Source organism: Neolamprologus brichardi, chromosome 11 (assembly GCF_056152115.1).
Source record: "Neolamprologus brichardi isolate AB-2024 chromosome 11, ASM5615211v1, whole genome shotgun sequence".
Taxonomy (NCBI): Eukaryota; Metazoa; Chordata; class Actinopteri; order Cichliformes; family Cichlidae; genus Neolamprologus; species Neolamprologus brichardi.
In genome coordinates, this window is record NC_142114.1 from 1,031,672 (window position 1) to 1,056,822 (window position 25,151).

At 40.5% G+C, this 25,151-nt stretch overlaps 2 protein-coding genes across 2 annotated transcripts; one reads left to right on the forward strand and one right to left on the reverse strand.

The window, feature by feature from the left end:
• Positions 1 to 807: 807 nt before the first annotated feature.
• On the reverse strand, positions 808 to 18,740 carry LOC102783700 (voltage-gated potassium channel regulatory subunit KCNG4-like). The gene is made up of 4 exons (XM_087847924.1): positions 18,710 to 18,740; positions 14,703 to 14,821; positions 4,651 to 5,430; positions 808 to 1,686 (listed from the first exon to the last, which is right to left on the reverse strand). Exons 3-4 carry the CDS (start codon positions 5,377 to 5,379, stop codon positions 808 to 810), a joined length of 1,608 nt encoding a protein of 535 aa, XP_087704050.1. The 5' UTR covers positions 5,380 to 5,430; positions 14,703 to 14,821; positions 18,710 to 18,740.
• LOC102783414 (acidic amino acid decarboxylase GADL1-like) lies at positions 15,839 to 24,495 on the forward strand. Its single transcript, XM_087847925.1, has 15 exons — positions 15,839 to 16,068; positions 17,504 to 17,682; positions 18,815 to 18,941; positions 19,648 to 19,738; positions 19,857 to 19,966; positions 20,090 to 20,205; positions 21,675 to 21,754; positions 21,868 to 21,922; positions 22,016 to 22,132; positions 22,227 to 22,291; positions 22,636 to 22,717; positions 23,377 to 23,576; positions 23,698 to 23,749; positions 23,852 to 23,941; positions 24,142 to 24,495. The coding sequence occupies exons 1-15, from the start codon at positions 16,050 to 16,052 to the stop codon at positions 24,313 to 24,315; spliced, it is 1,557 nt and encodes a 518-aa protein (XP_087704051.1). The 5' UTR covers positions 15,839 to 16,049; the 3' UTR covers positions 24,316 to 24,495.
• The last annotated feature ends 656 nt before the right edge of the window (positions 24,496 to 25,151 follow it).

A 25,151-nucleotide genomic window follows, 5' to 3' on the forward strand; every position in this document is an offset into this window, starting at 1 on the left:
TTGCATCAGCATTTTGTCAGTAACTATTGTTAAAGGAGTTGTCTGCCTCTACCTTCCACTATCAAATGTAGGGCTATCCCCTTTTTGACCAAGAAACTAATGAATTTGTGGATCGTTCTGTCAGAAGGCTGAAAGGCTGAAGCAAAAAGGCGCACCCAAACACAGACTGAACAGATAGGAAGTTTCACAGAAATTCAAGGTTTAACATAACACTTCCCCAGACCGTGACATGTTTCACAGCACATATAAATATGCATACCAAAAGTCTATATAAGTTTAGGTAATGTATATTACAGTAAATGTTCACAGTACTCAAATAATACATCAATTATACACTACATTTACATTTAAGCAGACATGACAAAGGTGGGTGAACAATGTTGGGATGATTACTCAAAAAGTAATGTATTACACACTGATAATATAAACCTTAAGCTACAGTCCCACACACCAACACAAATCCCTGTCCTACTTAGGACACATGATTTTTTGTACCATTTACATATGAACACTACTGTAGGAACTTGAAGAGAAAAAAAAAGGCTGCATTGCTACAACCCTGACTGCTCACCACTGCCTTAACATTAGTTTCGGTTCTTGGCTAGCTTTGTGTTAGCATCTGTCTGTGCAGATGCTTCCTGAGAACGGAAGTTTTGTTATCAGTATAATGCAGCTGTTTCTGTTCTAGGTGCAGTTTCCAGTTTGCCATCACAATCATCACAAAATAATGTCCATATCCATATTTTCTACCTCCTACAGCTTTTCTGAGTGTACACCAAGTCCCATCAGGAATGTATTTTCATATAATCAAAATGTAGCAGGAGCAATAAGTGGTTGATGGCTTGTGTTCTTATCCAGCATTTGAATGTCTTTCATGAAGAGGTAATAATTATCATCTAGATCAGGCAGAAAATCAGGTTCATTCCAATTATCAGGCCATGTTTCTCTTTCTTTCATGCTTTCTTCAGCCTCAGTGGCAAGCTCAGCACCCCTCTCTTCCTTCCACAGCCTCTTGTGCTCTTCTTTAAGTTCATTGTAAGTGCGGTTAAAGGTGTGGAAGATAGATGTGGAAGGGAAAGACAGGATGAGGATCCCTGCTAAGATGACGATTAGCGCCCCCACTTGGCCGGGAATGCTGTGTGGCACCATGTCTCCATACCCCACGGTGGTCACGGAGATGATGGACCACCAGTATGATGCTGGGATGCTGCTGAACTTTAGCTGGGGGGTTCTAGCAGCATTTGGAGCCAGCTCACTTTCAGCAAGGTGGACAAGGGGAGAAAAGAGGGCCACGGCGACACAGATGAAGAGCAGCAGCAGGCCAAAGTCAGTCACGCTTCTCTGCATGGTCAGCCCCAGAGTCTGCAGACCCATAGAGTGACGGGCCAGCTTCATGACATACATGATACGCAGGGCCCTCATCACGCGCAGGATTAGACCCAGTTTATCTAGAGTGCTCTTCCCTGCACCAGCAACAATATCGTGCAGTGTTTCGTCCTTAAACTCAAGAAACAGGGAAACATAGTAGGGCAAGATGGCGGCTATATCAGTGATGTTGAGTGGTCCCTGAATGAACTCCAGCTTGCTCTGTGCATGGAAAAATCGCACCAGAAACTCCAAGGTGAACCAAGCCACGCAAATCGACTCTACCAAGAACATGTTTCGGCACTTCTGAGAGCATTCACCCTGCAAGAGTAACAAAAGACAGAAATCCATGGGTAAGTTTAATTGATCTAAATATATATTAATAATTATCTTGTAGGCTGATAACCAGCATTGGTGCAAAACACTAGTTAGTACCTTTCTTCCACCAAGGTTATGATGATGGTTGTGCTAACATGTAGCCTGTTTTCCCTTTGAAAACCAGACCCCATTTTGACTGGTTTGAGAGCTAACTGTTACATAGTGTTGGTCAAGGTAATTTCCATCTGTAAAAAATTCCCACAAAATTGCTGATGCCACTCCAATTGTGGGCTGCACAATTTTGTGGTGCCATGCATGTGGCAGATTATTGGCATACGTGCAGGGCTGTTTTGGTGGAGATTCATCAAAGTGGATTTAGTTTAGGTAACGCGTGTCGCAAACAGCAGTTCAACTAGAGTTTGAAGACCCAAAATACAGGACGCTAGAGGCAGAGTTTTCAACAAAAGGCGAGCTTTAAAAGAGGACATGGAAGACAACATGTATAAAGGCTGATGCACACTATGGCGTGGCTGTAGCTCAGGAGGTAATGGAGGTCATCTGCTAATTGGAAGGTTGCTCTACTCTGCATGTCCAGTATCCTTCGGTTTAGTACCTTGGGCATGCTACTTAGGCTACATTCACACTGCAGGCGAAAGCGCATCAAATCCGACTTTTTTTGACCCTATGCGGCCCATATCCGATCATGGTATGACAGTGTGAACGGCACAAATCCAATATTTTCAAATCCAATCTGGGTCACTTTCGTATGTGGTACTGAATCCAATACATATCTGATGTTTTAGAAAGCGACTGCTGTTTGAACGGTCATGTCGCATTAAATCCGTCTTTTACGTCACTGACACAAGACAGACGCCAATTATCAGCGCCGGAGAAGTGCCCGAGAAGACATCGCGAACGCTTCCTGGCCATCCAGTGTAGATGTTAGTGAAACTGTTGGGAAGACAATGTTTTATTGAACATTTTATTTGATTCAATCAAAGCACTTTTTACTCCAAGCCTCATTCACACAATCATACATCTATTCATTTAAGTGATTTTTTTTATACCATCGCAGTCTGATGGATGCACCGGGGGCGGTAGGTTCAGTATTTTGCTCTTGGATACTTTGACATGCTGGCTGGAGAAGACAGAGTGAACCACCAACATCTAGTGAGGTGCGATACCACTGATTTGCTTTCCGATCAGATACCAAGTAAAATTCAGGGTATCGACGATACTGATGCTGTGTACAAAAACTTACTGTTTCATTGTACAGTATTTCATAATACAATATATAATTGTATTATGTAATTGTAATAATATAGCTTCATAATGATTACAGGACATCAGACTACTTGTTTTTATTGCTTAATAATGCAGAAAATAAAAAAAACCTGAAGTTGTGCGCTATTTGAGCATGTTGCCTGCCTGCAGCACTAAAGGACTCTGCGAGAGACGTCTGTCTTGCCCCAGCAGCACCTGTCCCTCTCCTCTTCAGTTCACCTCAACATAAGCTCATCATATTCTGTGATATGATTTACTCTGAGGTGTTTGACAAGGTTAGTGATGTTGCCACAACACCTCACTGTCTTGCCACATGTATGGCAAACTGCGTCTTGGTTGTATGTGGAGGTAAAATACGTCCACACATGACTCCGTTTATACTCAGCCATTGTTGTGAGTGCATTATACAGGCATATTTCGCATATGACCATGAAAGGCGTAAGCGGAAGTAGTTCCTTCCAATTTAGACGATCAAAATGATATAGTTTCTTTCCAATTCAATTCAATTCAATTTTATTTATATAGCGCCAAATCACAACAAAAGTTGCCTCAAGGTGCAGTAGATCGCACAATAATAGATACAGAGAAAAACCCAACAATCATATGACCCCCTATGAGCAAGCACTTTGGCAACTGGGAAGGAAAAACTCCCTTTTAACAGGAAGAAACCTCCGGCAGAACCAGGCTCAGGGAGGGGCGGGGCCATCTGCTGTGATTGGTTGGGGTGAGAGAAGGAAAACAGGATAAAAACATGCTGTGGAAGAGAGACAGGGGTAAATAACAGATATGATTCGATGCAGAGAGGTCTATTAACACATAGTGAGTGAGAAAGGTTACTGGAAAGGAAAAACTCAATCCATCATGGGAATCCCCAGCAGCCTACGTCTATTGCAGCATAACTAAGGGAGGATTCAGGGTCACCTGGTCCAGCCCTAACTATATGCTTTAGCAAAAAGGAACGTTTTAAGCCTAATCTTAAAAGTAGAGATAGTGTCTGTCTCCCAAATCCAAACTGGAAGCTGGTTCCTCTGAAGAGGGCCCTGAAAACTGAAGGCTCTCCCTCCCATTCTACTTTTAAATACTCTAGGAACAACAAGCAGGCCTGCAGAGCAAGAGCGAAGTGCTCTAATAGGGTGATACACTGTGTTCCTGTTAATGAAAAACTACAAATTTACCCCCAAAGTACTAAAATATCAATATTTTAATATGAGAATCGATTCTAGAACATAAATTACTAGTATCAGAAGAATCGCCGCACACCACTACCAACATCCCAATTTGTAGACAATTCAGACTACGTCCTGAGCCACAGCTGCCTCCACATTAAGACTTGTTCCCTTAAAATGACCCCACTGGCCAAAGTGGCCAATACTAACAAAAAAATATGCTTCCACTCCGACTGAAGCATTAAGCTATAGTATTGCAATACAAGCAATACACTAGAATATTGCAGTTCAAACTTAATACCTAGTGTACCAGGGCTGGTAAAATGCAGATAATACCAATATGTACAGCGACAGTCTGTGAGCTTTAAATGGGGCTTTAAAGAGTAGCTTTGCATGATTCACAGTTCAAAATGACCCTTATTTATCATAAACTGTGCCACAGTGCAAACTCTCATTTCATATTTGAAGTTAAAAAAAATACATGGTTGTGCACACCATTGCTTTGGTTGGTACATACCATAGATTCTTGCTGCTGGTGGTCTGGCATGGTGCTAATGCACAGGCTGACTACAGTGACCACAACCATCATGACAGATATGAAGGCAAACACTTTGCCTGCAAAACCAGAGTGGGGGTTCTCCACTGCTTCTCCCAGCTTGTGGAAGAAGCTTCCCTGCTCTGCATTTGCTCTCATCACTCTTCTCCTCTCCCTCCACTCTTCCTCCTTGAGCTGGTGCTGCATCACCTCATCCACAGAGCACATCATGCGGTGGTAGCAGCAGGGTGCCATCTCTCCTACATCCATGCCCCAGTACAGCAGCTCAGTATGCAGAGCTACATTGCAGACATCCTGCAGCACGCGGAGCTTCCCACGTCCCAGGAAGTTGAAGATCACTTGAAAGGCTAAAGGGTCTCGATCAAAGAAAAATTCATGACACAAGGGGTCGTAGTCATCGCAAAACTCTGCTATCTCTCTCAGGGTGGTGCAGGAGTGGAGGTGACTCAGGCGACTCTGGGGGAAATCTTCCAAAGTACTCCAGGGAAAAGCATACTGGATACCTCCCACATTGATGAGGGCCCGCAAGGAAGGATCCACAAACCAAGAGGCATCACGCCCACGGAGCAGCTGAACACGCTGGTAGTACAAGCCTTTGACTACAGTGTTCTCTGTGTCTATGAAGAGGTGGTTGTAACTCTCATCACTGCTAAAGGAATGGTCATCAAAGCCAGCACCGATGATAGCCATGGTGGGACGTGGGTATTTGGCTGAAGAGCTGGACTGTAGTTATGGTAAAGCCTGAAAAGATTGATTACATTAAAAATTCATACATGGTGATCGATGGGTGGCCTACCCTCTTATATTTGCTGTATATTAACCATCATACACTTCAATGCCAGTATGTAACTGAAACTGCTCTTTTAAACGTCTACAATGATCTTCTAATGGCACCTAATGTAGGAAATTGTTCTGTACTCATACCGCTTGAATTTAGTGCTGTCTTTGATGCTATTGATTACTATTCAAGATTTTGGCTTCTATCTCTGAATAATCAGTAGATTCATCATCCTCCTTTTCTTCTAGATCAGGGGTGGGGAACTCCAGGCCTCAAGGGTTGGTGTCCTGCAGGTTTTAGATATCACCCTGGGTCAACACATCTGAATTAAATGACAGGGCTCTGGAGAACTTCAACACATGTTGAGGAGGTAATTTAGCCATTTAAATCAGCTGTGTTGGATCAAGGACGCATCTAAAACCTGCAGGACATCGGCCCTTTAGGCCTGGAGTTCCCCACCCCTGCTCTAGAAGGACATTTTGTTCACGCGTACACCTTCTCCTCTTAGATTGCTTGTTTAACCTCCACAAGGTTCAATCCTGGGTCCACTGTTATTCTGATTTTACATGTTTCCTTAAGTAGGTATCATTTAATCTTTGCACCTGCCGTTTTTTAGCATTTCTATGCTAATGACATTCAACTGTATGTGTCTTTTAAGCCTCACCAGCTGCATAGGCTATACACCCTAGTTGACTGTTTATCCCGAACCAGTGAGTTTTCACTTTTCTGTTTCTTTTATTTAAGGAATATTTCAAAATTGTGAATTATAGTCAAAAAAGGCTTTTGTGTCAGTGCACCTAGATTATAGCAGATAAATCTCAGCCATGTCTCCAAGCAACACAAAATGCTACGGTCAGACTCTTAACAGACTCTAGCAAGCAAGCAAGCTGACATTTTATTCTCTTTATTGACTCCCAGTTTATTTTAGAATTAATTTTAATATTCTCACCCTTGCATGGACAACCTCCAGACTACATGACTCAACTTCTTGTTAAACACAATACTGTTTATCTCCAAAAGTTGATTCTGTTCATCTGGACGTAGCGTTTTCTGGGAGAAACGTTTCGTCACTCATCCAAGTGACTTCTTCAGTCTCAGCTGACTGCAGGTTTCCCCAATCTTATAAACAGTACATTTGCATAATGACTGAAACCAGCCCACTGAAGGAACAGCCCACTTGGAGGAGTGACGAAACGTTTCTCCCAGAAAACGCTACGTCCAGATGAACAGAATCAACTTTTGGAGATTTATTTTCCTGGATGATTGAGAATGCATCAAGACAATACTGTTTACTGTCTTCGCTCACAAGCTCAAAATCTATTAGCTGTCCCTCATAAGACTGAAGACCAGGGAAGATAGGGGAGCTTTTCAGTCTGTGGCTCCAATGCTTTGGAACAGTTTAGCTCCTTTTAGCTGAATCTGTGGAGTTGTTGGGAAAAAAAACTGTTCAAATCTTTTCCAGTTAACCAGGTTAATCTGCTGTTATTTTGTTTAGGGTTATTTTTATTCTGTTTTTACATGGTTGTCTCTGGATATTAATTGTTGCACAAGGCTTTTATATCTTGAAAAGTGATATATAAATAAGCTTTGCTTTACTTACTTTTTTGTGAATCACTAAACCACACTTTAACTCAACTTTGGTCACCATTTCACAGTCACAGTTTTAGCTCATTGTTTTGATCTTGGACAAACATAAATGCATGCAGATTTAAAATCTATTTATTTCTGTTATTTTCTTTCTCTTTTTGCCTTTGAGTTTGATGTCTGTCACAACAATGGTGACAGACATTAAGTAGCAAAGTCAGACTTTTTTTTTTTTTCATAGGAGTGGCCAGACTGAGACCGTTAGTCACTTAAACTTTACATCTTGAAAACCGTCCCTTATAGAAGTCTACTACAAGGAAGGTGTTTCAGATCATACACTAATGTCAAATTTAATTATGTGGACAGTTTTTGTTATAGCCCATACAAATTCCAATAGGTGGTTGTGTTGTTTAAATAATAAATAAATTATTTTTAGGAAATCTGCTAGAAAAATAGCTTTTACTGGGTGTAACCAATTCTAAGAAGGGTGTATGTAGAATGGCCACTATTGGCCTCTCTTTGGCTCTGTGCCTGCAGTTATTTTCCCTACTTAAATATCATTCAAACACTTGGGTTTTTTTTTTTCTCACATAACTACAATTTGTTTAACCAACATCTCTTAGCAAAAGCACAACACGTTTTCTGGTAAATCCACCACTTTAGTCATGATAGGATACGTAACTTACCTTAAATCTGTGTTGTGATACCAGTCCGTTCAAAATGCCTCTAAATATTCCAAATATTGCTGCTGTGTGTGAAACATTTAGCACTGAATTTCATAAAAAGTAATGTCCAATTACTGCAGGCAAATTTGTCATTAATTCTTACACGTCTCAAGTGTAAGAGAAGCTCAAACCCAGAATGAACAAAGCCGTCCCAGATGATCCATCTGTTTATCTTTTCCTCCCTCTCTCTCCTCTCAATGGTCCACCGTTTGGGTGACTAATGCATGACCCTGTAATCAGTCTGAACATAATCACGACTCTTTGAGTCTGATCCAAACATCATCCATTAACTTCTGTAACACTGCATCTCTAAGCTTTGGGCTTAAATGTCGAAATGCCAACTCATCTACAGAAAGTGGGATTAATGAGATATATCAAAAGGATATGAAGAGAATAAAGAGCCAAACATGCATTAAGTGTCATCATAATACCAACTGTAGTCAGATTGTGCAGTTGGAGTTTATGCTGTATACATGTGAATATGGCATGAATGTGCACAACAGAACTCATCATTTACAGATACACACAGTTGGAGAAATAAGTATGTTGAATTTGTAAGTCTGCTTAGTTACAAAGAAAAGAACAGTCTCTGATTTTTATGACAGATTCATTTTAATGGGGGAGAGAAACCAAAAGTTATGAATTGAGTATTTGATCCCTTACAGCCCAGCCAGAATTCTGGCTCAGACTGATTGGCTGTGTCCTAAGGACTCCTAGAACTCCATGCCTCATGGGTAAAAGATGAAAGAACTGATTCTTATACAGCACTTTACTACACGTCCGGAGCTCTCAAACAGCTTTCTGTCACACACATTCATATTTCAATTAATCCATTGGAGAGCAACTTAGGGTTAGTGTCACGATGAGTTGTGTGGCTGTCAGTGGCTGGACCCACGTGCAGGACTCGGAGACAAAACATTAACTTAAACAACAGCTTTATTTGCTGGTGAGTCACACTTGGCGATACATAAACAACAACTTAAACTAACTAGACTGGAGCTGCTGAAGGTAGACGACAATGAATACACACACAACAAACATGGAGGACGCAACAACTGGCAGGGAAAAACACAGGGCTTAAATACATACTGAGGTGATTAGGGAATGTGAAACAGGAGGAGAGCACAGCTGGGACTCATCAGACATGACAAGACAAGGGGAGGCAAAACTCAACACATTGACATAGTACACAGACTTTCAAAGTAAAACAGGAAACTGAACAGACGTGGACTAAACTAGGGGATACAGTGACAGAACAAGAGACACACTAACAGAAATGACTGTATACTAACAGAAGTCACACAGAACCACGACCTAAGAAGGAGAACACAAGAAATGCCAAGGACCTAGGGAGTTAGGAATACTAGCGACAGAAATCAAACCCAAGAGAATCAAAACACATCATGAAATCAAAGATAACTAATACAAACAGAAAAACACTGAGTCCACAGACTCAGGACCATGACAGGTTAGTATCTTGCCCAAGGATGTTTGGAATGGAGACTGGAGCAGACAGGGATCAAACCACTGCTACAGCTATGAGGTGCAGATGGTCACAAGAAAGCTGGGTCAGCTCAAAATGGGAGGAGCATGTTATTAATATCAAGGTATCTGGGGCCACAGTCAGTAGGAACACCACTGCTAACACACTACACCGTAATGGGTTGAAATCTTGCAGATCCGCAAGCAACAATTTGATAGATAGTTTCATCCCACTGCAACAGTCAAACCTGCAGCTACAGTTTATCCAAGCTGCATCCTCTGCAGCAGAAATGCAAGAACTGCATTACCTCTGAAAGAGTCATCTCCATGGATTCCCACACTTTAAATATCCAACAGAACCAAGAGTATTTGCAGCCTCATACAAAAATAGCCATTTTCCTCTTTAAACAAATTTACAGTGGGTGAAATCTAATGACTGACTTAAACTTCATTAAGGCTTAATTTTAGGAACATAAGCACGCTGATATACAGGTGGATGCCTGCTATAGCCAGCAGTTGTCTTCTAGGCTTTAACTATATTATTTTGAGACACTTATGATGATGGTGATGCAAATGGATTGTGTGACAGAGAGAGAGGTTTGTGCTCCAGTTTTAGTGAGTAAAATTATACCCTTTAATCTGTCTATTGCTCAGCATAACTAGCAACTAGCTGTGCTTTTGTGATGTACCCAGATCTGTGGATACACCTCGTTATCCAAGATTGCCAATGAAACTCCACCCTCTTAGTCAAAGCTTGTCACCTGTGGCTCTAAATACCAACATGGCAGTGATCAAACACTGAAACCTTAAAATGCGTTCAGCCAGAGTCAATTAAAGGAGACACGTTCAAATTCCTATTTATACCATTGCACAGCACAGAGGTTGCTCACAGGATAATCCTGTAGGAGTAAGCTGAGAAAAACAACTCAAATAATTATTAACACTAGCTTCTAGACAAAAAATGACAACGTTTAAATGTGAACTTTGGGGGACGCCTTAGCCCCTAGCTTACTTGAGTCCCTGTGAAAGTGGTAGTCTAGAGAGTGGCTTCACAGTGGCTGGTTCATGAGTCGGTCTCGGTGAGAAAGCTGGTTTACCCGACTGGCAGCTTAACCAGCACATATGACCTGCACATATGACCTGCACATATGACCTGCAGTCATAATTCTAAGTAAAAGCAAGGAAGTATTATTACCTTAATGATGTGCAAGTAATAACAGAAAGTAGCAATAAACATAGCAGTAAACCATTGTAATGTGGATACAAGATACTCATAAGACACTTTAGATACAAACAAATGTAAGGCAACTTTAATAAAGATATGAAGAAGAAGTGCAAAGGGATACAGGAAGACGCAGAAAGAGAAAGAGAAAATGACGGAAAAAGGCCCATAAAAAAAACAAGATAGACAATCAACCGTGAAGAGATGTATAACTACAAGAAAGAAGGTCACAAGGACCTTAAAGTAAATAGTGGAAAGTTTGCGCCTGTTTGTCGTTGCCTTTTCACTAAAATGTTCACAGAAATCATAACATGTGAAACCACAAGAGGATAAGTGTAACTGGTGTGTTCTTGCATTGTGTCTGACAAAGAAAGGTAAAAGAAAGAAAGATCTCCAAGTAGATAACTTGCCGCTCCAGCTCCTCTCCCACAAGGGCTGCATTTATTTTTACATTAAACATAAAGGACAAACTTACATGGAACATATTTGACATAAGATTAAAAACAACACAAACACAAAATCCGACATACCTGACAAAGAAAGGTAAAAGAAAGAAAGACCTCCATATAAATAACTTGCTCGCTCCAGTTCCTACGACCAAATACACAGTGGGGAAGAGGGTTAGCTCAACCCATCACAGCTTCCAAGCTAGCCAGAATTATATATTCATGCTAGCATTAATGGCCCCTAAAACACATTTCTGGCACACACATACTACACATTTCTAGCATCTAACAAAAACAGGCACAATGATGACAATAACTGAACTAAAATCACAATCAGAAACAGGGTGGATAAATATACATTATATGAGCATTTTACAGTGTTGGGAAAGAAATGACACCAACCTCTCCTACAGGGGAATTGTAGGAAAGAAGAGAGGCCAAAGGGGTACACTGTATTTATACGGTTGCACTGAAGAGGAAGAAGAAGAAGAAGAAAAGATGAGGAGGGGCTCTAACTGATAATGAATCCGGTCTTTAAGTGATGACCTGATGAATCCTGCTTCTGGGCCCAAAGTAGTCTGCATTTAATAATGTTGTGTTTTTAACATGTTTTAATGCTTTGTATCTTGTTCTATTTAATCTCAACAAGCCCCTAAAAACAGTCAGTGATCACTGTCGGCTTCTCTCGGTTTTTATTACCGCTAATCATTTTAAAGCTCAGTTTTTAAACCCTTATATGTAACTACAACCCAGCCCATGCAGCAGTATGTTAATGACTAATCTCATATTGTGGATTGATTATCTCTGTGGTTCTCCTGACTCACATTTGGTCTGTTTACAGCATCCTGCATTTGCCCCTAACCATTGGGAACACTCACATTAACTTTTAACGAGTGGAAAAAAGTCCTCCGTTCGTTAGTGTTTGTCCTTCAGCTTTACTGTTTATGTTATGCTAACATAGCTTTGTCACGCTAGCGATCATGTAGCACATCATTATATACCAGCTAGCCCAACTTCAGTAACCCTACAAACGTCGCTGCTGTTTACTTTCCTGTCTTCATTTATGTTGGAAGTGATAGCAGAGCTGTACGTTTTAATTTTTTTCATAAATCTCTCAGTCAGAACATGGTATATTATATTTAGATGGAAGCTAGCGAGCTAACTCCCTGCTAACTTCTAACTCCGTTAAATGTCATAAATTCCGTTTTCATGGATGCCTGGATGTTAAATTTAATCCGGTCATTAAGTGATGACGTGACGAATCCTACTTCCGGGCCTAAAGTAGTCTGCGTTTAATATGGCTTTTGTGTTGTTAACATGTTTAATGTTATGTATTTTCTTCTATTTAATCTCAAAAAGCTCCTAAAACAGTCAGTGATCACTGTTGACCTCCCTCGGCTTTTATCACCGTTAATCGTTTATTTAAGCTCAGTTTTTAAAACCTTAGGATGTAACTACAGCCCAGCCCATGCAGCAGTATATGAATGACTAACCTCGTATTGTGGAAGGATTATCTCAGTTGTTCTCCTGGCTGAAGTTTGGTCCTTTTACAGCATCCTGCCATGCGATTACATTTGTTCCTGACCACTGAGAACACTCACACTTTTATCGAGTGGAAAAACAGTTAGCTTGTTTATATTATGCTAACATAGCTGTGTCGCTAGCGGTCACGTAGCACATCATTAAATACCAGCTAGCCAAACTACAAATGTCACTGCTGTTTAGCTTTCTGTCTTCATTTATGTTGGAAGTGATAGCAGAGCTGTACGTTTTAATTTGTTTCCAAAACCCCGCAGTCAGGACATGCTATATTGTATTTAGATAGAAGCTAGTGAGCTAACTTCCTGCTAACTTCTAACTCCATTAAATGTCATAAATTCCGTTTTCATGGATGCCTGGATGTTAAACTCAATTGTTACACCTGGTAGAGCAGAACGCTGATCATTTTATTAAAGATGAAAGACTTTAGACAGTTTTTCAACTCTCAGTAATGCTGCAATGATCATTTGACTTAGGGACCTGCAGCGGAGTTTGGGCCCAGACATGGCTAATGATGTCAGACTTAAAGACATAACTACAGGCTTGGAGGTCCTAACAGTCAAGAAGACAAAGAGAAGTGCAAAACAAAAAAAGATGAAAAATAGATGAGACTGCAGCCAACAAAGTGGCAAAACAGCTGTGGACACTTTTTTAACAGGATCAATGTGTTTGGAAACATTTTTTAACCCTCTCAAGGCAGGCGTTGCAGATTTGCAACAGTTAAAAACTAACACAATTACCCCTGTAACAGGGCGGCCCTTAGCGGCTGGAAACACAGTGAGATGGACCAAGGCAAGTGTAGTGGAACAAAGTATTTATTTTCTATACAGCTCTCCTTACAACAATTAACTTGTCGAGCTTCTTCACAGCACAAAATCCACCTCTAATGAGGACTGGCAGCCTTAAATATGTTCAGCTGTCACAGACTTAACCATTATTCCACTCTCAGGTAAATCTTAAATTCCAACCTTCCACCACAGTATGCAATATATCAATTAGAATAAATAAATACATAAATACATTTAACAGTTTCATATTAATAAATATTTCACACTTTAATGTTACACCAAACCCAATATTATAAAAACCCAGAAACCCAAGCACAACAAGATTCACCACACTCTCTTTACCAATGGTCTCTCCCAGAACCTTTAAATGGTGTCTGGAACCCCAGGGAAACATTTGCCCAAACACCTTGAAGAGGACACAGGCAAGAAAGGTGAGTAATCATTATCGTACACTTATTTGCACCACTTTTATCCCTAGATTTCACACACACATTTGCATTCGTTTTCCTTACTGGTATACCTTAATCACAATCTCAATCACCATTCTTTTCTCCTCACAGACAACCACCACATTCCTTGATGAGGAGCAGCTGTGCAGGATCTGAAATAAGGCTACCAACTGATTTTAAAATTCCCAATAAATAGTCAATAAATATTTAAACTTCTTGTGTGCAAATCCATGCTTAAAGTGCAATGCTAAATAAAGTGCTTGATAAGGTGCTTTTAATAAAGTGAAAGGTGTGCTCTAAAGTGCTATACAGATAATATAATATAAATAAATATAGTAAGGGAGTCCTCTTCCTTACAACCCCACATACATATTTTATGAGGTTTTTTTTTAACTCAGAAGTACCACTGCAGGACTTGGTTGAGCATTAGCAACAAAAGAAAAGGTTTAATTTGAGCCTGAGAGGGTTAATAAGTAAATGGCATTTTACATTTTTGCATAAGCTCCCAGGACTATACCTAATAGTTAATGATAAATCAATCTTTTCCATTTAAAACTTTGTCTCTGGATTGCGTTAAGGGATATTGATGCCGCTTATTTCTTATCTTATCTCTAAGATGAGGGCTCCAGTTTCTAAGAAGCCCCTCCTTCTCTCTAGGAAGGCAATAAATCAGTAGCAGAGGATTCAGGATGGTTGTGGGTCTGCAGCAGCATAAACCTGTTACAGTGCCGTACTAAAGCTGCAGGGTTTTATTGCTCAACTGCTCCACGTTGCATGTAGGTTCAATAATGGGTAAGGGTTACAAACTGTATGAACTTTATCATTCTTTAATGATTTTTTTCCCAAATCAGCTGTCTGATAAAGGCAAGAGGTTAAATGGAAAAAAACTGCTGCTGGACTTTTGCTGCATGCAAAAGCATTGCATGGATCCAACTCCATGTATGCCCGGCAGGATATAATGCTAAGTAACAGACTAATAAAATACTAGAATGCTGCTCACCAAAACTCCCATTAAAAATGATCCAAAAGGCGCCAACGCCACAAACATGGTTGAGACGTCCACATCAGTGACTTGATTTGGGAGTGAAACACCATGGGTTACTGCCTGTACTGGAACACCTGTCAATCAAAGGAGCCGCACGCTTAACTGAAGGCCTTATCAGTATAACTCTGTGATGATTTCTTTTCACCCACCATGCAGTTTCTATAAAGGAGAGGTTGTCCATACAGGATACCACGCTGTAAACGTGCTGTTTAATGCTGTAATGTTGGCCATTTTGTGAGTCCACAGGGACTGACTCATTGGAGCAATCCTCTAGTGGCAGCTTGAGGAAGTGCAGTTTTTGGCTTCATTTGTCAACCCAGTTGAAGCGAATGCGTTCTGTAACTGTCATTATCATCCTAGTTATAATCATCGCTGTTTCTGCCACTTCTGAGCATCTTTGTAATGCACACGCCACCTTGGCCAGAAATCAGTTTTCCTTATATTTTAAGCTAAAGATTAACCACTTGGAGTCCTTTTCCAACACACAAAAAATACTCCTTCTTTTGTGCACGTCATTTTGCTTTTTTTGCTGTTGCTAATTGCTGAAGCTCATGCATTTAATTATGTCCTCGGGCTTACACGTGCAGTGTTTCTTCCATGGTTACATGTCCTCAGTTACCGCAGGTACACATCCAGCAACAGTGATGACGCTAGTGAAGTATTTTTTGTGTGCAGCTGGTGCTTTATCCAGATACTCAAGTAAAAGCCAGTGAGTCAAAATGTGGCACCTTGTACACTGTCAGTATGTGATGAGGTGGTTGTATTCTCTATGCTTTTTTTTTTTAGCTATCCATAAAATATACCACATAGCCAAAATTGAGAGATTCTGTAACTTTCCACAGTAAGGGCAGTTTCAGTAATTTTCCACAACAGGGGTAAAAGGACAATGTTCACTCCAGCAGTTTGGTGGTGCTCAGCTGCATGCAGCTACCTAAACGTTTGTTGCACAACCTTGAGGTCAATTGCACTTCTCTTTGATGCGCTTTTGCACGTCTATTTCTGTGTTTCACGGCCATAACTGTACAGCTGCATTGTGCAGGGTTTCTTTTTTAACCTCCAATCAAAGAACAGTAAGGTACAGTAAAAACACAAGTCAGCATAACTATCAGTGGTATTAGCTGGTAACTTTGTGTAGTGGTGCAGATGTTACTGATTGCTGTGCATCCAAACCCAGATCTGGGAAATTCCATGACATCAGAAGAGTCCGTCCTTCTGTGTATAAATAGGACGGCTTAGTGGTAATGTGCAATAAAGAAGAGGCACAAAATAAGGCAGCATCACAGCTGGGAAACTTCATCAAATATGGAGAGACACATTAATGGTAAGACTTTTTCAGTGGAACTTTTAGTTTAGTTTGCAAAAGATCACTTATAACACTTGTGTTCTATGGACTTCACTTAGCACGAACAATCACATGCTGCATCTTTTTAGGCACAATAAATGATATTCTTTCATAAATGTAATGCTCTGATATGTTTAAAGTCATTTTGTATTTTTATTCTTTATATTTTATTAATGCACAGTAGAAATCAATCAGTATTCCTGCGAGAATAACAACTAAAAATTATGTTTTGAGCTTGATAACCTCATCAAATTTTGGAACAACACTCAGAGGGAAGGAAAAACATTTTAAAAAGTAAAAAAGGATTTTGAATTCTTTAACTCAGTTCATCAGAAAGCCTTCCACACATCTAAACTTGTCGCTTTAAAGACCTTTAAATGTTCTCTTTGTTATCTCTCTGCACTGCTCTGTATCTGCTGGAAATAGCCCGGCCTTGAGACAATGCTAAAAGGAAAAAAAAACTGAATTTGAAATTGTTCTTTTCAAAATGAAAAGTAACATTTGTCTTTAATTTAATTACTGGAATGGAGTTCAAAAGATAAGCAGCAGTTTGTTTTGAGGGTGACTGAGTTCATTTAGTCCTACAATTTGGACTGTTGCCATAACTGACAAGGCCAGAGGTCAGTCAGCTCAGAGGTCAGGTGACAACTTGGACAATCATGCCAGAAGAGTGCATGAAAGATATGACAAGACATGAGAGGGCATAGCACAGTGAGATCTTAAAGTTACACTTACACAGGGAAAAAGTAACGTAAAGTACAGTTAAGTGGCAGGTGACGCTTGAGCACAGGGTTAGTTCAAGCAATCCGCAGAGTCAGGAAGGGCTGCAATCAGCCTATCAGCTCATCTCAGTGCCAGCCCACATTATCTGATGACTCGGCTGATATGTTATGTGCATCCTATTGGCAAATTAGATATGGTGTGTGCTATTTATGCTGCTCCAACCTGCATGGAGTCGCTGCTGCCTCGACATGCTGCTTTGCAAACCCACCTCCCTCCACTGTTCCTTCTTTTCATGTTTTCTGTGCTCTCTCTGCCTCTTTGGTTCCCCACATGTGCATTTAGAAGGGCAGAGCAGATGGATCCTGCCAAATATGTGCATTTATGCAGTTGCTTAATTGTTTTATGATAATTATGCACCATTAAACTGGAAGTAACATTTGTGCAAAATCACAAATGTATTAAGCTGCCATCACATGAAAGCTGTTTCTTTCATTCGTGATTTTAATGCCTCGAAATGAATTTGAAGTGAATCAAGAAATCGTTGGAATCAGAGGGAAAATTAAGAAACTAGAAGCAGGACTGGGTAATGAAGTGACATGTGTTGTTCCTTTCTTTTATTTTATGCAACAAGGGGACAAAAAAATGTTGTCTGAGACAGAGTAAGACCCATTTTTTTCTTTTTTCTTTTAAGGGTTTAAGTCCTGCGAAAGCCAGGCTCCTGTGGCACAACCTGAAAAATGTTCTCCAGCTGGCAGCTTTGATGTGAACGGCTCCACTGCAGATGAACAAATATCAGAGTCCTTTATCAGACAAGCAATGGAAATCATTGTGGACGAGGCAGTGAAGAAGGCCACTAACGTCCAAGAGAAGGTAACGCATTGTTGTATTTATTTATTATTTGAAATCCAGGGTATTTAAAATGGATTTAAAACATGGAACTCCAACTACTTTCTTTGAAAGTACAGTGCAATTATATTTACCTATAAATATTTAAAAGTTGGCACTCTAGAATAACAAGTTTGTTTTTTACAAGAAACAGTTATAGTGTAAGTAATTTTACATGGATGGATGGCAGCATGGTGGCGTGGTGATTAGCACTGTTGCCTCACAGCAAACATTTGAATTTCAGAAGGCGTTTACAGGAAAGTGCAGCGTACTTACAATGCATGATGTTATTCCAGAAAATTACCAAGAAATTAGCTTGGCAGTACTTAAAACAATTATAATAATTTGCTGTAACACACCTGAAGTTATGCAAGACTTAAAATTACACATGCACCACCTAAGATTAATTATGACTATTTAAAGACTACATACACTTACTTACAGTTTAAATATTCTTTGTTTCGTGTAGAAACCTGACATATTTATTATAGTGTACCTACATTTAAGTATTTGTGAATTTGTATGAAAATATAATTACATTTTAATTTCAAAGAATATTCATTCAAATTCCATTTAATTGCAGGGGATTATAAAATCTTTGATTATTTTATCTTACACTGTGCTTTGGCCCAGCCCTTAAGTTTGAGCTGTATTAGCTTGTTTTTGTTTACTTGTTAAACCATTTATATTATAGACCAACTTACCTGTGATTGGCTGGCCCTCCCTAACAAAGGTTGGCGCTCTCACATTTTAAAGACATCGACCCGTCACACAGAACAAAGACAAAGCTGTGAGCTGACACTGTAGTTATATTTAATATAAACATCCATCATTGTAACAGTATGTAAATGACCAACAATAAGGAAAAGCACTGGTTAGTGGTTGCATTGAAAAATCAGCAGCATTTAAACAACAGAACTGAATCTTAAAGTTATAATTATATTATTTGTTTCTGTCTAAAGTCATCAAATTATATGTATATATATTTATATTTAATTTATATTTGACTTACCTTTTTTTTTAGTTTTGTCTCTTTAGATGGTGGATAGTGTAAAATATGCTTCAACTATGGTTATTGGTTGACCTTGACAGTGACACCTCTGTGCCTGTTTTCCAGGTTTGTGAGTGGCACTCCCCCGAGCAGCTGAAGAAGCTGCTGGACCTCGAGCTGAGAGACAGAGGAGAGCCGGAGTCTGAGATCTTGCAGAGATGCAGAGATGCCATCAGATATAGTGTCAAGACCAGTGAGTGTTCATAACTTTCAGCGACTGCCTACAGTATATAACGGTGTGTATTTATGTTATGTGCATTTTTAAGCACCTGCTTTGGAGGAAAAACAACTAACATGATGTGCCCAAACCAAAAAAGAAACAAACCAAAACTCTTATTGTAAACTAAACATTTTCTTGCCTTTACAATTTGTCATACTGATTTCTAATGATGACAGCTTCACTTTTGGTGCTTCTTCTGTTTCCCACAAGCCATATGCCATGCAGTATATGCCTGATTGTGTGATAATAAGCATCAGTGCTCAATGAAGCTCTAGCAATCTGTTCAATGCCCCAGTTTACAGGACATGAAAAAGCACAATCAGTCAGTAACTGAAGACAAAATGAATATCTCTGGGCTCTACGGAAAGATTTGATGTAAGCTGTCTATATGCAATGCTCTTGGATTTAAAATTTAAGAGGAGAAAGTGTTAAGATCTGACAAATTTGACTGACTTCCCAAATTTCAAGATCAGAGGAGCCTCTAAGTAAGTCGCCTGACAGCCAGATACATAATTGTTCATCGATGTGCTTGCATACTGAGTGACTGTGACACAAATTTGCATTGCACCAATATGAAGTGTATGATTTAGCACAAATGTTATCAAATTAAAAGGAAAGCCACACTAATAGTTAGTATATGATCCTAGCTGTGTACTGTATTTCTGTCCCATCTCTGTAGGTCATCCCCGTTTCTTCAATCAGCTGTACGCAGGGATGGAGCCCTACTCTATGGTGGCGAGCTTCATTGCTGAAGCAGTCAAAACCAATCTGTGAGTCATACAACTTACTGTAAACCTGTAAGTCACACATGGAAATATTTATGCTGTCCACTGCTCTGTCAGGAACTATACTACACATTAAATCATACACATGTGTGGTTTCCGTCAGGTACACATATGAGGTGGCTCCAGTGTTTACCTTAATGGAGGATGCTGTGCTCAGGAAGATGATCAAGGTGATTGGCTGGGAAGAAGGAGGTGATGGCATCTTTAACCCAGGTACACTCAACACGGCCCCTTTATACTTGTGTGTCCAACTGGACATTGATAAATGGGATGGTTGAAATCAAGAAAGATCTTTATCTTAACAAGTAAAGTCATCTTGGGACAATTACCTTTCAGGTGGCTCATTGTCCAACATATATGGTGTGAACTTGGCCAGGTACCGCTACTGCCCAGATTTTAAAGAGGTCGGCATGTTTTCTGCTCCGCGACTGGTCATATTAACGTCCCAGGAGGTAAGTGTGGATAAGAATTAGGGTAAGCCTAGAGTGATTTGGTGTTATTAGCTGGTTTTCCAGAAAAGATGTCACTGCCTGCATAAGATTCACTACAAACAAGCAATATAATAACACTCAGTATAACTTACCTCCAACACATAGATCACATAGATCAGCGGTCCCAACCTTTTTTGCACCACGGACCGGTTTATGCCCAACAATATTTTAATGGACCGGCCTTTAAGGTGTCGCGGATAAATACAACAAAATAAAACTAGTACCGGTACCGAAAAAAAGAAGATTTATTCATAATACACGTGAAAAGACCCAGGAAAACCGAGTTAACGATAAAAACGATAACAAAATAACGCTGAAAACCGATAAAAACCCTGAAAACTATACATTTCACACCTGAGCCTCAACTCTCGCGGACCGGTACCGGTCCGAGGCCCGGGGGTTGGGGACCGCTGACATAGATGACCACCCCTCCCTTAATCTGAACCTGGTTCTTTCTGAGGTTTCTTCCTGTTAAAAGCGAGTTTTTCTTTGCCTTTTGCGAAGTACTTGCTCATAGGGGGTCATATGATTGTTGGTGTTTTCTCTGAAATATTGTAGGGACTTTACCTTAGAATGTACATGTAAAGCACCTTGAAGCAACTATTGTGATTCGGTCCTTTGAACTGAGCTGAATGCACAAGTTTAATGCTGGAAAGCAGTGATACTGTAGCCTGTTTCATACAAATATTAACTGAAGCAAACGGTTTCCTTGCTTCATTTAAGATTAAAGAGTGATTCATCAGGAAACCCCATCCATCCATTCGCTTCCGCTTATCCTTTTCAGGGTCGCGGGAGCCTATCCCAGCTGTCATAGGGCAAGAGGTGGGGTACACCCTGGACAGGTCGCCAGTCTGTCGCAGGGCCAACACACAGGGACAGACAACCATTCCCACTCACATTCACACCTAGTGGCAATTTGGATTATCCAATTAACCTATCAATTCAATGAAAGGTGACTGGAAAGGAAAAACTTAATGCATCATGGGAATCCCCCAGCAGCCTACGTCTATTGCAGCATAACTAAGGGAGGATTCAGGGTCACCTGGTCCAGCCCTAACTATATGCTTTAGCAAATCCCCACAAGCTGCATGTCTTTGGACGATGGGAGGAAGCCGGAGTACCCGGAGGGAACCCACGCAAACATGGGGAGAACAATGAAACTCCACACAGAAAGACCTGATGGTGGAATTGAACTCAGGACCTTCTTGCTGTGCGGCAACAGCAAGAAGGTGGCTAACCACCGTGCCACCGTGCTGCCTCCTATCCCAGCTGTCATAGGGCGAGAGACGGGGTACACCCTGGACAGGTTGCCAGTCTGTCGCAGGGTGTATCGCAGTATTTGGTGTGGTTGTGGAAGCCAGCCAGAGCAACAGAGGCAACCAGCACAGGCATGCTTATTTACTGACAAACTCTTGCTTAATCTCTTTCAGTGTCATTACTCCATTTCCAAAGGAGCAGCTTTAATGGGGATCGGCACGAAGAATGTTTATACTGTCCCAACTGATGAGAGGTGCACTGTCTGTTTCCCGCACTTTCCTTTTTTCTTTAAAATTCCTGATAATCTATGGATGCAGAGAGACAGAGCAGAGTGACTGAATTGAGGTTGTCTCGTGTCTTTTTCAGAGGAAGGATGATTCCCTCAGCCCTTGAGGAGAAAATAAAGTTGGCAAAAAGTGAGGTTAGTCAACCATCTTATTTTTCTGAGCTACCATACAAAGAGTCTTGAAATGGGAAATGAGCCAAAGGATAATATCTCATTCTGTGTGCTCAGGGTGCAGTTCCCTTCATGGTAAACGCCACCGCAGGAACCACGGTGCTTGGAGCCTTCGATCCCATCGACGAAATTGCTGACATCTGTGAGAAGCACAACTTGTGGCTACACGTGGATGTGAGCTCATTATTTAAGCAAGTCGTTCATTTAATCCCTCCTGTCGCTCAGCGTTGCTCATCAGTACTTTCCTCTTCTGTCTGTCTGTGCTCAGGCATGTTGGGGAGGAGCAGCTATCATGTCTAAGAAGCATAAACACTTGTTAAGGGGCATCCACAGGTAAACACTATGTACAAATCCCCCTAAACATACAATGTAGTAGCTGATTTTTTTCAGCGTGACACACAACTGCAACTCTCTGTATAATACATAGAAATACATTTTAATTTCTACAAGTAAGCATCGACATTTAATCGTGCAGATTTTTATTGTAGTCCCTAAAATTTTATCTTGTGATTTTCATTCTTTATCAAAAGATCAGGACATACTATCTATACATCTGCAAACCAACTTTTCTGTTACTGGTAAATTTGGGCTTCAAATAAGAACGTAAACTTGTAGAGCTGCAGCCTGCTGAGGTGGAATGTAACCTCGCTCTGTCATCTTTCATTTGTTTGATAAAGAGTCGACTCTGTTGCTTGGAACCCTCACAAGATGCTGATGGCCTCTCTGCAGTGCTCTGCTTTCCTGGTCAGAGACAAAACGGTGAGTCTGATAAGTCATATTTGCTGAATGAAAAAACGAACACCACCAGTAAAACCAGCAAGAGTGACAGCAATGTCACAATGATCCACAATGATGTGCCACATCAACAGAATGTGAGTCAGGTTAGGTGACTAACTGGATCCAAAACTTTTAAATGTGACATTAAAAATCATGGTGTCCTAAAACTGTGGCCGAGGATGGGACAATGCAGTCTTTATGGAGTGAAAACAAGGCCAGTGTACTGTATCTGAATGGAAATCTTCCCATTCCAGTAAAGTCGGATCTTTGTTATATATTTTTGTTTGCAGTCTGCTTTTTTAATTATCTTAAATTGGAAGATGAATAATGTCCACACTTCATGTTTCTCCCTCTGTTGGTAGTTGGGGGTATTGCAGGCACCAAAAAACAAAATTACGCATACAGCTTTGCCATGAAAACATATCTGCAGGATCTCCTGCAGATTATGGATCTGAACACTGTTTACTGCATGACCAATACTTTTTAGCTTATCAGTTCAGCCACACTTTTTCTCAGAAAGCTTTGTCGTCTGTCATCTGGACAGATCTTCACATCTTCTATCCTGTGTTATCATTTCAGTATAATCACAAGAGATGAAATTTCTTTTATCATGTTAAGTCTTCCTCACTCTGCTCCCTCAGAGTCTGCTGCAGCGCTGCCACTCTGCTCGGGCCTCCTATCTCTTCCAGCAGGACAAGTTCTACGATGTCAGCTACGACACGGGGGACAAGTCGGTGCAGTGCAGCAGGAAGCCGGATGCTTTCAAAATCTGGCTCATGTGGAAGGCTTTGGGAAGCAGAGAGCTGGAGCAGAGGGTGGACAGAGCCCTCGCCATGGCAAGGTCAGTGCCATGCAGTACACGTTTCATTGTAATATTAAAATTCCAGATCAATCAAGAAGACATTTTGGTTTCTGTCTCTTTTTTAAACTGAACACTGAAACCTGACGTGATGCGATTGTAGGTATCTTGCAGAGGAGATCAAGAAAAGAGAAGGATTCCGTCTTGTGCTGGAAGTACGTCCTTGCATATTCATACATGATTTGAAACTAAACCCCTAAAGCTAACCTTCATTTCTGTCTTTAAGGCAGTATTATTTAAACTGTTTTTCTCTGCAGCCTGAATTTGCAAACGTTTGCTTCTGGTACCTTCCGCCAAGCCTGAGGAACCTTCCTGAGAGTCCTGAGCTCTGGAAGAAGCTCCACACTGTAAGGAGTTCATCACTGCAGAGGGTTATTTTAATGTATTCTAATGCTGACATGAAGAGATTATTCAGTTTTAGTTTGGCAAATGCATGAATTCTATTGTGATAAACAGGAAAAGTGTGACCCTCTCACACACTGCTGCCAGCTTTTGGTACATTAATATGGAGTAAAAAGTCACTGCAGTTTCTACCCTGCTCCTCTAGGTGGCCCCAGTGGTGAAACAGCGAATGATGAAGACAGGCAGCATGATGACAGGCTACCAGCCTCTTGGAGAAAAAGCCAACTTCTTCAGGATGGTTGTGATCAGTCCTCAGGTCAGCAGGCAGGACCTGGACTTTGTCCTGGATGAGATCCATAATCTGGGAAAGGACTTGTGATTAATAATCGGCGTATGCAAAGAGCCTTTCTATGGCACAGATGGATCTGTCAGGAATTTTCACAGCACTATCAGACGAGTGATGCAACTTAATAACAAAGATGTCTGATTATCTGTAAATATTTCATCTGTAAATACCAACCAGACAACTAAAATAAATGTCAGAATTCCACACGCTGTATAACATTTGTGTTTTGTTTTGTTTTATCTAAATATATATTTGTGTTTCAGTAATGCCCATGTGTTTTCGCTCCCTGAATAATTATGTTATGCATTGTTATGCAGGCCAGTAACAGCCAAACCGGTCTTCATGTTTTCCATCCCATTCTTGTGAACATGACATGGTGTCAAAGATACTCTGAGGGAAATTTCTTCAAATTCAGCATGAAACATCAGAGTCACTGTAAACCCACAAAGTGCAGCTTTGGTCATAAAACAAGATTAATGTAGTAATTATTCACACAAATATTTAGTAGAATAAAATGAGGAAACACTGATATTTCTTAGAAGGTGAAAAGTCAATGTGAATTTAGTTCAATTCAATTTTATTTATACGGCACCAAATCACAACATCAGTCGCCTCAAGGTGCTTTATATTGTAAGGTAGACCCTACAATAATGCATACAGAGAACAAAACAACAATCATATGACCCCCTATGAACAAGCACTTTGGCAACAGTGGGAAGGAAAAACTCCCTTTTAACAGAAAGAAACCTCCAGGAGAACCAGGCTCCGGGAGGGGCGGGGCCATCTGCTGCGACCGGTTAGGGTTAGGTTAGAAAAAAAGGAAGACAGAATAAAAGACATGGCTGTGGAAGAGAGCCAGAGATTAATAA